Source organism: Apteryx rowi, unplaced genomic scaffold (genome assembly GCF_003343035.1).
Source record: "Apteryx rowi isolate R43461 unplaced genomic scaffold, aptRow1 scaffold_126, whole genome shotgun sequence".
Taxonomy (NCBI): Eukaryota; Metazoa; Chordata; class Aves; order Apterygiformes; family Apterygidae; genus Apteryx; species Apteryx rowi.
In genome coordinates, this window is record NW_020447486.1 from 2,017,848 (window position 1) to 2,030,594 (window position 12,747).

General features: G+C 36.7%; 1 protein-coding gene across 1 annotated transcript in view; it reads left to right on the forward strand.

Moving 5' to 3' along the window:
• VDAC2 (voltage dependent anion channel 2) overlaps positions 1-12,281 on the forward strand; it is a 51,181-nt gene extending 38,900 nt beyond the window's left edge. Inside the window, exons 2-9 of the mRNA XM_026055868.1 lie at positions 4,019-4,090; positions 5,229-5,278; positions 7,497-7,649; positions 7,743-7,795; positions 8,300-8,527; positions 9,729-9,879; positions 10,774-10,831; positions 11,730-12,281. Coding sequence (XP_025911653.1) covers positions 4,019-4,090; positions 5,229-5,278; positions 7,497-7,649; positions 7,743-7,795; positions 8,300-8,527; positions 9,729-9,879; positions 10,774-10,831; positions 11,730-11,821 — 857 coding nt within the window. The 3' untranslated portion in view covers positions 11,822-12,281. The remainder of the gene's footprint in view (positions 1-4,018; positions 4,091-5,228; positions 5,279-7,496; positions 7,650-7,742; positions 7,796-8,299; positions 8,528-9,728; positions 9,880-10,773; positions 10,832-11,729) is intronic.
• Positions 12,282-12,747: the final 466 nt, after the last annotated feature.

Genomic DNA, 12,747 nt, shown 5'->3' on the forward strand with positions numbered 1-12,747 from the left:
GGGCGCCCGCCTCCCGCTGCGCCCCGGGCGGGCGCGCCCGGCCGTGTCCTCCTCCCCGGAGGCCGCGCTTTCCCCCGCTTTCCCTTTCTCGGCGCCTAGTTCATCTCCGGATGTTTCATTCCCCCCCCCGTCTCCGTAGATTCTCTAAATTGGCCTAGCCATGACTATTTCTCCAGCATGTCCGCCTCCGAGACGTGAGTAGGGAGACAGTTGAAGCAAGGGTAATAAGGTCTTTAAGCTTTGGTAGTACTAGAAGTTTAAAGGTCAGTGTCATGCCATATGTGTATATATATATAAATAGATATTATTCGAAAAGATATTTGGTTAAAAAWATATATATATTTCTTCATGCTGTTTGCAGTATTGGAATACAATTTTAATGTAGTTATTGGCAAGAATTTTTCAAACTGCAAGGATTTTTTTTTCCTCCCTTAAATATGCCCTCCAACCTGCTCCTTAATATTTTGAGGTCTTAGGGTTGTTAGAAATCTTTATAGAACTTCTTGGAATTCCCTTAATTGTAAGGTGTAGAAGAGTTTTGAAATAGTACCTTGAAAGAAAGAGATGATTAATAATTCTGACAACGTTTATACACTTTTTTTTATTCTTGGGATTAATTTTTTTCTTTCTAACAGAAGAAGAAATCATGTTTGCAGCCCTTGAATAACGTGCAATTCAGCATTTTTTTAGGGTTGTGTGAAAAGAGGGATAAAATAAAGCAAAGGTCAGGATGAAGCTCCCACTTAATTAATTGCTTTCTGTGTTTTTGAAATGAACRACATTATCTGATATAGATAGTTGCTTTCACAACAGACTTCTCATCGTTATATATTACCTATATTTTAAGCACTTCTAATTAGTGTTTTTTAAGTGAAAAGCAATTCAAAATAGGGTTGAAGAAAGCTATCTATGCTTGTAAGAACTTACAAACCTAGCTAACCTACCAACAGTGGAGGAAATGGGAATCATTTTTTGCCCTATTTTAATTAGTGAGCTTTTCTGATGATGACATTGGCTTATCAGATATTTAGCAAAGCCAAAATTAACTTGTGGCTTACCCTTTTGTCCTATCCTATTCCTGTTAGTATAGGACTAGAACAGCAGTGTGAAAGTCATGCACTGTTTTAACTCTTTTTGTCACAAAACTTGCATTTGTCTGTAGGCTGGAATGTCTGATGAACATTTTTCAATTTCCTTGCAATGGGAAGGATGCATAACTAGGTCAGATAAAACAGCACTATCCTTTTACTCCAGTAATCCTTTAAATTTAGATGCAGATGCCAGTTTACTGTCTTCCCAGGACATTATTGCTTAGCATAAATCTCTTGTCTTTGGTGGTTGTCTAGTCAAATTGGAAACAACATTTAAAATGAAAACAGAAGGCTCACTTATTTTAACTCTTAAAATATGTCTGTGCTAATGGCTATTATAAAACCGTACAACTAGAAATAGTTTTTTTTCTAGAAGTGGTAGTTGGAAGAAAGACCCATTTATTAGAGAAAAATACATAGCTAAACCTTCTCTAAATTGCTTAAACTACTAATGCATTATTCAACTGCTGTATAGCAGAAATGTAGAGTGGGGAAACAGCAGTCCCCCATGCTTCATTGGAATTTGGTCTGAGTAGCGCATGTTTTTTTTTTATTCAATAGGTAATAGGAACCATTTTCTGACTTGTCGCTGGGACTGATAACTGTTCTGCCATAGTATCTTTTCTTCCTGAGGCTTACGTAATTTATTATAATGTAATAAACTTTAACTTGGGCTATAACATTTTAACCTTTAAGCACTTTAACTTTTTTGGGGAGTGGGGCAGGTTTACTTTAACTCCATGCAAAACCAAACTTGTTTTATACTCTCCAGCAAGAGCTGGATGTCTTGCTATAGTAACCTGGTTGTAGAGCTTAGAGCATCTTACTAAGGAATAGTGGTTTTTTTTTTTTGTTTTTTTTTTAAAGCTAAACTGTAAATGTATAGATAGGTGTATTTGCTAAGATGGGCTTGGCTGGGCCTTTTATGTTTTAGGAAGGTGGAAGTCAGGTCCTCTGGAAAACTACAGTAGAAATTGTAAAAGATGATATTAAGGCACAAAGCTGTTTCTTGCATGCTAGAAATGTTTCTTTTTTTTTTTTTTAAATAGTAGCAGCTCATAGAGTTAGGCTATATGTGACAGGTATAATCAGTTTATATATATTTTTTTAAGTGGATACTGTCCACTTCTGAATCTGTTTAGTAGAATGGTGCCCAAAAGGAAGTTTTTCTGGATCAGGTGTTCCAGGCAGGTTTTCCCTTTATGCAGCTAAGTTTGGGAAAAGATGGAAAGAAACTTAAAAAAATGGATTACTTGCCTTGATCCCATATGGCTAAGTACATTCTTGATCTTGCAAAGATCTACAGAATGTATGCAATTCCACAGCCAGATCTTGAAAATTTGAATCCTGACTAAAAGTCCTTTCTAAAAATTAAAGTAATCTTTTCTGCTCTCAGTTGAATGTGAATATGAGAGAGTACTGATTTGTCATTTTATGTTCTAAAAATATTTCTCCGTTTACTTAAAAAAAAATTAAGCCAAGTATGTTCATCTTGCTTTCTCCACAAAACAAATAAGACCAATTAATTTTAAAAGATGAAAGAAGATACTTTGTATCATTTTGGCTTTTTATGGTTCTTGTCTGGTTAGTTTCATTATTTTTCCCCTTTGTTTTTTGGCCCTTTCACAACATGACGGGGGGGGAGGGGAATTATCAGCTCTTTGAAATATGCTCTGTTTTCCGTATTTCAAAACTCTTAAAACATAGTGCCTCTGTAACAGAGGCTTTTGCTGTTGAAATCATGGTAAAACAGTCACTGAGCAGTTATAGATAGAGAATATCTTCACAGGGAGGAGCATTGTACAGGCCTGCGTGAGAGCTTAGGCCAGTGTCTAGCAGGCCAGGGAGGCTGGGTGGTAGCCAGTCTTGAATGACAGGTTCCTTAACAGTGAGATTGCCTGAGGCTCTCTGTCTGAGGAAGAGCTCACCTTAAAAGTCCCTTTCTCACTGACCTGCTGCTCCTACTACTTGTTTTAAACTGACAAAATCTTTAATTCYTGTACTCCATCGGGAAAAGCTTCACCTGACAGATTGCAATGTTCAGAGTTACTGACTAGACTTCATCAGCCTCATTTCTGCTTCAGGAATGAAGTCACAGCAACAAAGAGCATCTGCTCTTCAATAAGACTTGCACTCTTTCACTTGTCCTCTTCCCCTTCTCCCGTTTACRAGAGATCCAAACAGTACCAAATCTGGTCAAACCAGTTATGGTTTTCTTTAAAAATGATTGCAGATCTCAGGTATTGGAAACTGGCAGATGTCACAGTGCTGTTAACCATAGAAAATCTTGCTCTTCCCATGGTGGTTGTGTAAGATATCTGTAAAACTTCATCAAGCCACTGATTTGAACAATCTAGTTAATGGCACCAGAAGTTCCTTTTTTTAAATTACATGTCTGCCATTTAAAATACGGGGCAGTTGATGTTGCAAAATACATGTGCACTCTTTCACATTTTGAAAATAAAATCTTGTAGGTCCTGTCAGATAATTGCTATAAGCATCTGTCATTTAACTTTGTAGGAATTTAGGAAATAAGTGTCTGCATTATAGATTTTCAAACTTCCAGATTCCTGGTCTTCAATGGAAACTACCAACTCTGGAAATGTGAAGTTATTAGTTATTATCTGGTACTTAAAAATGTATGGTGAAATTTACATGACCGCCAAGTTCTCACTTATCAAGTAATACCTCTTCTCTCCATGCAGATTACCTATGCCAAGAAAACATTCACTGTTCATAGTGAATGACATCGATGCAAATCGCTAGGTGTTTCACAGAATGTTGTAATTATTGTTTGAGCCATCTGTCTCTTTACTGCCTTCATTTATGAATTCTGGCTTAAAAAAAGTATATGTAAGAGTTGGGGTAGTGTTTCTGTGTGTATGCATGGTAAAAGCATCACTGTTAACTAGCCTGTTACCTTCCAGCTCCAATGGCGATTCCTCCATCATATGCAGACCTTGGCAAATCTGCCAGAGATATCTTCAATAAAGGATATGGTAAGAATAGTACCTTTCATAAAACATAGCGTTTGTCTTTACTGCAGTGGTAAATTGACTTTTTAAGCCTGCATGTGAAATAGACTGCTCAAATGCCTATGTTTTGGGGTAGAGGTTGTTGCTTTTGTCTTTACCCTCAACTAACATGTCATTAGAGGCTTTTTGTAGGCTAGTTTGCTCTGAAGTCTGTTAAATCTTAGTGCTTTTGCTACATAAGTGTTAGGAAAGAGGTATACAAATATGCAAGAATGTATACGCATCAAGTGTAATTTAGCTTAGGTGTATCTTTCTTTACTGATCTGTATATGCTACTGCATTTGTTGATATAGAAAGGGATATATACCTTTATAGCCTTTTTTGGAGCAGAAAGAGGAGTGGCTATCAAGATAAAGAATGTTTGAACATATTAAAATACTAATACTAGGTAGTTGCCTAGCTAAATTCTGCTTAAGTTATAATACTGTTTCTTTCTAGTATGTAGGCAAGGCCTGTAAGACTTTAGGAATGAATTTTGGGTGCTTTTTCACCAAGATTGTTACCCTTGGAGATCTGAGTGACAATGTGAAATGACAATCCCATAAATCTATATATATGCCAGTTCCAATGGCTGTGTATTACCTGGCGACTTCACTGAATTTTTGCTTCTGAGATCTTTCTGCTCACTGGTGCCGAGGGATGGATTTTATTCTGATTCATGCATAACAGTAGCTCTTCAGATGGCATTGACTGCAGAACTGATGCCATCAAGGAAACGGAAAAGAATGCATTTTCTGTTGTTAAATTTATTCTTGGAAGTCACCTTTTGGCAGTTAAATGGGCAGATATCCTCAGTGTATAATTGAAAGGCTACTTCCAGCTTTGTATGGTGAAGATATCTGTCACTTCCCATGATAGAACAGAACTCCTGTTTTGTGTGAGGGTGCCCTCCCCCGCCCCCTGTAATATCTAAAATTTGAATGGTATATAGAGGTCAGTGCTATCCTCCGTGACTACTTTTGTGGTTTTATACACTACTGTGTATGTATGTGTCTATTCACGCACACACACAGCTGAGACTGGTTGGAAAACTAGCTTCTTGGAAATTTTTCGTAGTCTTAATTAATGTGTGCCTTTGTAACTTTGACTTCTGTTTATTAAGGTTTTGGGCTGGTGAAACTGGATGTGAAAACAAAGTCTGCAAGTGGAGTGGTGAGTTTAAATACTTCTTATTCATTGTGTTTTTTCTGGATGCATTCTGCTGTTTGTTTTAATTACAGAAGAGCATGTTTCTGGATGCCATTGGGTAGTTGATAGGCTATATTAATAAGCGCTTAGTGTAAAATAGTTTCAGAAGCCACTAAAGGTTTGGCTTTGAATATGACAGTGGTGTTGCAGTGTGTGCCAATATCTAATATTCAAGTTAGCTGCCCAGTTATCTTTGTAAAATAAAGAGTTTTGTCTTAGCTGTTGTTCAATTTATATCTGAAGGTGAACAAATACCTGACCCATTCTTAAAGTGTTTTAGGATATCAATCATAATATGCAAATCTTATTTCTGAAGTATTCTATGCCACTATTTATGTTCATTGGAAATGTCTGGCATCTTAACATGCTCATAGAGTATTTGGCAATGAAATAGCACCTTGAATCTTGGCTCCTCTTTAGAGGTATTAGTATTGTAGTAATGTTCCATGCAAGATGTCTTGGTTGTGCAAGTGGTACCTTTTGTAACTTTGTCTATTTCTAGAGCAGACTTTGCAAGATCTAAAAGTAGATTTTTTTTTTTCAGAAGGGGAAACTTTAACAATGTAACTGGCCCTTAGGAACAAGGTGTGTGTGTTATGTGTTGTGGTTTTTGTAAGCATCTGTATCATAACTGAAGTGCTTGCAAGAGCTCTAGTATAGATGTAGTAGTTCTTATTCTAGTTTCTGTCAAAGGCTACTAGTAATGCTAGTAAAACTTCCTGAAAAAGCCGAGCCCTCGTATGAATCCCTTTTCGGTTATAAGCCATCCTTGGCAGGAGGAGAAGGTGTTGTCATGTACAAACACTGCAGACATTTTTAAGCAGAGASAATGTAAAGCTAAAGATACTTTTACTTCAAGTTGTGTGGTCCCTGTCACTTGCTAGGAAGTAGATCTTACTACAGTTTTGCAACTGTGTGGATGGTTTAGTGGTTCAGTAACACAACTAAGGTAAACATCTTGGCCATGGTTAAATTTGTTCTTTAATGGTAGTTGACAGTCTCTAAGTATAGTAGGTCTTGGGCTGTAAATATGCTTAAAGATCCATTATTTCAAATGTAGTCTTAAAGTGAAACCAGTATTTCCTTCTTCTGGGGGAAATGGGATGTGCTGCCATGCGAGAAGTCAATTTGATAATTATACTGTGCATGGAAGAGGTCAAAGGTCAAAACTGATTTGTATTTTTAAAAAGTTGAAATAATATTCTTTTTTTCCAATAGAATTTCCATGGAAATAGCTCCTTAATGTAAACTTGCAAACCAGACCCTTCTGTTTCTACTAGATTTTGTCTTTAGTTTCTGAACAGTTGTACGCAGATTTTTCTTTCTGTTCTTTGGGATACTCCAAATAGTGAGAGACATCAGGAACTTGTTAGTTTTAATAAGGAGATGTGAGTGTTATTGCTAACTTTTAAACACTTTAAGAATTCTAAGTATGACTCAACCAGAAGCATAAAGTCAGACTGTTGCCTCAACTCACAATTCAAATATGAGTGTTCTCCATGTGTGTCGTTAAAACAAAGTGTTAGGGGAATAGGAGTTTTACAGATGTCAGTAAAAAACACATTTATACCTATGGCTTGTGTGAAAGGCTGGTGCATTGGTTTGACTGAGAATTCCCCCTCCTTAAAAAAAAAAAAAAAATTCATTCATTTGAAGAATGATGGTATTATGTGACATTTTACAGTACATAATTTATCTTTGGAGATGGATGACTAGAATAGTAAACACATATGTGAGACTTAAAGCATTTAGTGGAGTTGCATTATAGTGTTTGTGGCTCTTAGTGTGATTTTTAATTTGCTCATAAGGAGTATCAAAATTACCATATTTCAAGAACATTCTTCTGTTTTTAAGGAAAGTGCTTAGGGAAACTACTATCTTGCTTTTGAGTTGCATTCTGAACTTGTGCGTTTTGCAATACTGGCAGTTTGTGTTCTGTGCAGTGAGATGGAGGGGAAAAAAAAATCTCCACGTGGGCATGAATTATCCAGTTCTTCTGATTTTCTACCCCATCTCCCACCCCCACCCCCCTGCAAGTTGTTCAACGTTGTTAAACCTATTGCATAGAATAACAAGAGCTTAGTGTTTGCTAAAGAAAAGTCTTTCTTTTCTCTCTTGTCACTGTGTAAGGCTTTCAGGAACACTTGTATCTCGTATATAATGTGAATACCATCCTTTTTAGGAATTCACAACATCTGGTTCATCAAACACAGACACTGGAAAAGTGAATGGGAGCTTGGAGACCAAATACAAGTGGGCTGAGTATGGGCTGACTTTCACAGAAAAATGGAACACAGATAACACTCTGGGAACAGAAATTGCAATTGAAGATCAGGTAATACATTGAGAGAGTATTTATATCTTTTACTTACTTAGCAGAACTGAATTTATAGCTTTATCTTCTTTTCTTCCCCCCTTCCACAATTAGATTGCCAAAGGCTTGAAGTTGACATTTGATACAACTTTCTCACCAAATACAGGGTAAGAATTCTGTTAGTCCTTTTGGCTTGTTTAAGCGGATAACTGCCCCCATGGTCAATAAATGTTCACCTGTCTGTGAAATTCACAAAGACATTTGCATGGTTTGTTATCGATCCAGAATTACTTGTGAACTTTGTTTATAATGGTCAGTTAACAAATCCCAATGTTGAAGGCTTTTGCTCTTTAGCATCACATTTTATTCTACAAGGTTAGTATTGGATATCTCCCAACGGCCCCCTCTGCTCATTCTGAAATAGCGTAAGAAGAAGTGTAAATATAGAAATACTTAATTGGAAGGTTACAAGAGGCATGAAGAGGTCTCTGCCTTCATCACAAAATGCATGCCTGCTGTGGCTTTCTTGATGAGTTTTCTGTGCTTTGACCCAGCCTAGAGGATACTTGCGCAATGGCATTCAGATACCTACTACAGTCATATGACTCCAATTTGTCAATTCATTGAGAAAGAACAAGCCCTGTCTTAATGTGATTGTTTCTCTGTTTCAGAAAGAAAAGCGGTAAAATTAAGTCAGCATATAAGCGTGAATGCTTAAACCTTGGTTGTGATGTTGACTTTGATTTTGCTGGGCCTGCAATCCACGGTTCAGCTGTCTTTGGTTATGAAGGCTGGCTTGCTGGATATCAGATGACTTTTGATAGTGCCAAATCAAAATTGACAAGGAATAACTTCTCTGTGGGTTACAAGACTGGAGACTTCCAACTGCACACTAATGTGTAAGTACTAAAAATAGCCCACTTCCACAAAATTGGAGACAATCTCTACAATTCCTGCTAACTAGAATATGAATGCTTGAAATACTAAGAAATGCTTGCAATGCAGTTAAGCATTGGGCCTTTTTGAAAACAAACTTTTAATAAAAGTTACCTTGTGTGTGTCTCTTCAAAACAGTAAATACCTGTGACTTGTTATTGTTTACTATGTAATATATGCTAGAGCTTACCAAATGTTGAAGTACATTAAAATTGGAACTGCAATAGTTTAGTTACTCAGAGCAGATCATAATGCTTTTACAACTCAATGTAATAGGAAAGCTCGAATCTGACTATATATAATTTAAGGGCAGTAGATTTGTTAGATGTAGCAATTAGCATTGCAATGTTTAAATATGCCCCTAGTAGTTTCTGGAGCAAGAATAAAGCTTTGCTTCCAGCCTTTTGGAATAGGCTCACCTTCTTGCCAATATGGGGTAAAGAGTGTATGAAACACTTAAGTTTATGAACCTTCTTCAGACTTTCTGCACTTGGAGATCATGGATGTTCTTCACTAGGTTTTGATCAGCTTGACCTAAAAAACATGGTTCTTTCAATTGAAGTTAATATAAATTGGCATTTTTCTAGCATGCATAGTTAAGAAAGAACTTCTTATTTGATTTTGAGGTAGAAGTTTGTTCTTTTGGAAGGGTACGATGGGGACTGTGTCTATTTAGGTTGGTGGAACTTAGCGCGGGGGGAAGCTACAAACAGCTTAGTCTAGGACATAAGAGTTCCATTTCAACTTACTGATGTCAAACATTTTGACAGATTTTTAAAAAGATCTTCTGATTCTTTAGAAACATAAGATATATTCAGTAACTTGGAGTGCTTGTTTCCTAACTATTAATGTTAGTTTGGTAAGGAAACAGTTTTGCCCTTGACCTGAGCTAGGATTTTGATCAAATACTTCGACATTCTCAAGGGAATTAGCATTGTCTATAGTGCTCTGAATTAGCTTTTTGCATGAATTATTACAATTTAATTTTGCCCTGAAGCCTTTGTTCATCTCTTTTCCTGTCTAAAAGTGTGAAACATTTCAAATTTTCTGAATTCGCATTTAAATAAAATGTCAAAAGCATACACACACACATATATATACACATATATATATAAATAGATTATATATTTATAAGAGGCTTTTTTTTTTTCTTAATTTGTGCAGCAATGATGGGTCAGAATTTGGTGGCTCAATTTACCAGAAAGTGAGTGACAATCTTGAAACTGCTGTAAACCTGGCTTGGACAGCAGGCAGCAACAGCACTCGTTTTGGCATTGCAGCTAAATACAAGTTGGATTCCACTGCTTCTATCTCTGTAAGTATGGCTCTAACCTAAAGGGTTATGCTAAGCCCAGCAGTCTCCCAGTTTCCAAATGTGTGGTGTTAGTACAAAAAAGATGGTCAAAAAGCCTTGTAAGAATTCCTCTTACAATTCAGGGAGTTTATAACTAAACCAGCAGCATTTAAATTATGTAGTGTTGCATACAGCAAAATCTCTTTTAGAATCTGACTCTCAAATGTTGTCCCACTCTGGAAGACTTAGTATTAAAAAAAAAAAGGGGGGGGGTAGAGAACCTTTTTGTCTAACACCATAAATTTACAGGGGTTCTTCAGCAGCTTTTGGAGAGCTATACAAGGTTCTCACGGTAAGAACTGTGGAGATGCTGGTTAAAAAGGCCATGTGCAGAAAAGTTCTATGTGTGTTGTAAGGTTGGAATTGGACTTGGGTTGTTGGAATCATCCTACAGAGAAACTGATACAACCTGAGATTAGTAATTTTGCATTTATTGGTTCTGATGATGTTATGAAATGTCTGCTTCTTGACTRAGTAGAGCTGCAAAATACTAGTTCTTGTCTAATACTATTAACATGGAAGATTCTTCTGAAGTGGTTTGTTTTGGGAGACTGTGGTGATGAATTGCTATGGCCTTCTGAAAAGAAAGGGAAGGACTTCACCTGCCAAACTACATTCCAGCACAGCTCTTCCCCTCCATCCTATCTGCCTTCAAATATATTTCTGTTCTTCAGCAGTAAATTGCGGGGCAAGGGCATAGCTGGAAGAAAGAATCCAGTAAGCACAAAGATTTTGAAAGGACAAGTAAAATCTGGCCTRAGTTGATAATGGTGGTGTCACCATTCTAGCTGCTGAATGATAATAACAAAGAACTCTTCACTTGTAGCATTTTAATTGTTTKGGGTTTTTTTGCAGGCAAAAGTGAACAATTCTAGTCTAGTCGGAGTGGGTTACACCCAGACCCTGAGGCCAGGTAAGGGCTTTTATGTATTAATTCTGTCACACCTATATATTTTATCTATCATATCTAGAAATTCTTTGAGGTCTGTGCATTTATATGCAACTATTTCCCCTCTTTAGAACAATTTTATACTGACATCAAAGTAGGTGTTTGACAGTAGCTTATGTGGCATATTAAACTTTTATCTAACCAAGACAAATACTCCTGTTGGTATTTCTGCATCATATTCCTCATTGATTTTTGTAGCAGTTTTGTAACTGTATAGTTTAATAATAGACTTTTAGGCTGCACAAACACTTTTTTTTTTAGCATTGCTTTCTCCAGTCATATCTTACTGTGAATGCCAGCAGGTCTTGAAATAACAGGACTAATCCTCAAAACAATATGCCTTCTGCTCTGCATATTAAAAAAACAATCAAAAAATCCATCACCCCCCCCCCCCAATAAAAAACCCAACCAACCAAACCCCTGAACTTATCTGTTCTGTATTATTATGAAACCACTTCTTAATACTATATTACCATTGGTTAGTTCCTTGTTTGGAAACAAATAAAAATAGTAGTTTCATTTTGTCTCTTCACTAGTACAAATGCCTGTCTTTGTATGCATAACTTCCCTTCTTTGTGCACACCTTAATGTAGAAGAGGAAGCATTTTCTATACTCATTAATTAGAGACTTTAGATATCTACTTCATAAAATGGTGTTTACRAAAAGTGTCTAGTTTGCTTGATTCACATGACTAGCTTTCAGTGGATTTGACAGGTATAAATGGATTCTTCTGTAAAAAATCTTTTGAGGAAACTAATGACATAGGAAAGAGCTACAGCTGGGACTTGTAATGACAGAGGTTGAATTGCATGAAAGCTACTCTGATTTTATGTTGTAAACACGCTCTTTAAAATGTTACAGGTGTGAAGCTTACACTGTCTGCCCTGATAGATGGAAAGAGCATCAATGCTGGTGGCCATAAACTTGGTCTTGGCCTGGAATTGGAGGCTTAAAATGGTGAAGAAACTGCTGCAGAGAAGGGATATCAGAAGAATTTGGCCTTAAAATGTATTTCCAATGTGACCAGCAGGCTTTTTTTCTGAGAAGGATGACCTAGAACAAGAGCTGTATTTGAAGTATTTAGACAGTTACTTGTTAGCTGGTTTCTAGTTAAATTGGTTACCCATCTAGTTACAATTCTGCATTAGTGCAGTCACTTAAACATTATTTAAATGTATTTAACTGTTTAATGCGCTACCCACAAATAATGAAATAGACATTTATGAAAACTGTACAATTGTGTGCATGTTTGTTTTTATGTTCCTTTTAACATTCGATATTGCCATTGAGTGAAAAATGGATCAGTGGATGTTTTGAAATGAGGTCAACAGTTTTGTTAAATCACCTGAACAAGAAATACATTTGGTATCCCGAGACAACTCAAATTATGAATAAAACAAGTACACACACATACTCGTGCCTCAAATATTTTAAGAGTTAATATATGAGGGTAGTGCTCAGTAAATTTTAAGTTTAACTAAAAATAACCCAAGACCTATAGTGCTTTATACTTTTGTGCAGTTAAGGACTCGCTGCACTCATGACAACGTTGAAGATAGATGGTTTGCACTGAACAGTTGGATTCCTCAAGCAAATAGGTTTTTTGTTTTCTCTCCCCCCCCCCCCAGGTAAGATTTGTCATACCACAGCAGTTAAATTTGTGCTATGTTCCATGGGCAAAATTCACTGCAGGATGATGTACTTGCCACATTGAGACATTTTAAAACTGCTCCTTGATACTCTTGCTGGAGGGGAGGGTGGAAAATACAGAATACACATCTCTTGGAGATATCTTAACCAAATGAGACTTACCTCAACCAAATGAGACTTACCTCTGCAGCTGGATGGTATAAGAGCCTGCTTAGCCCAACTGCTGTGT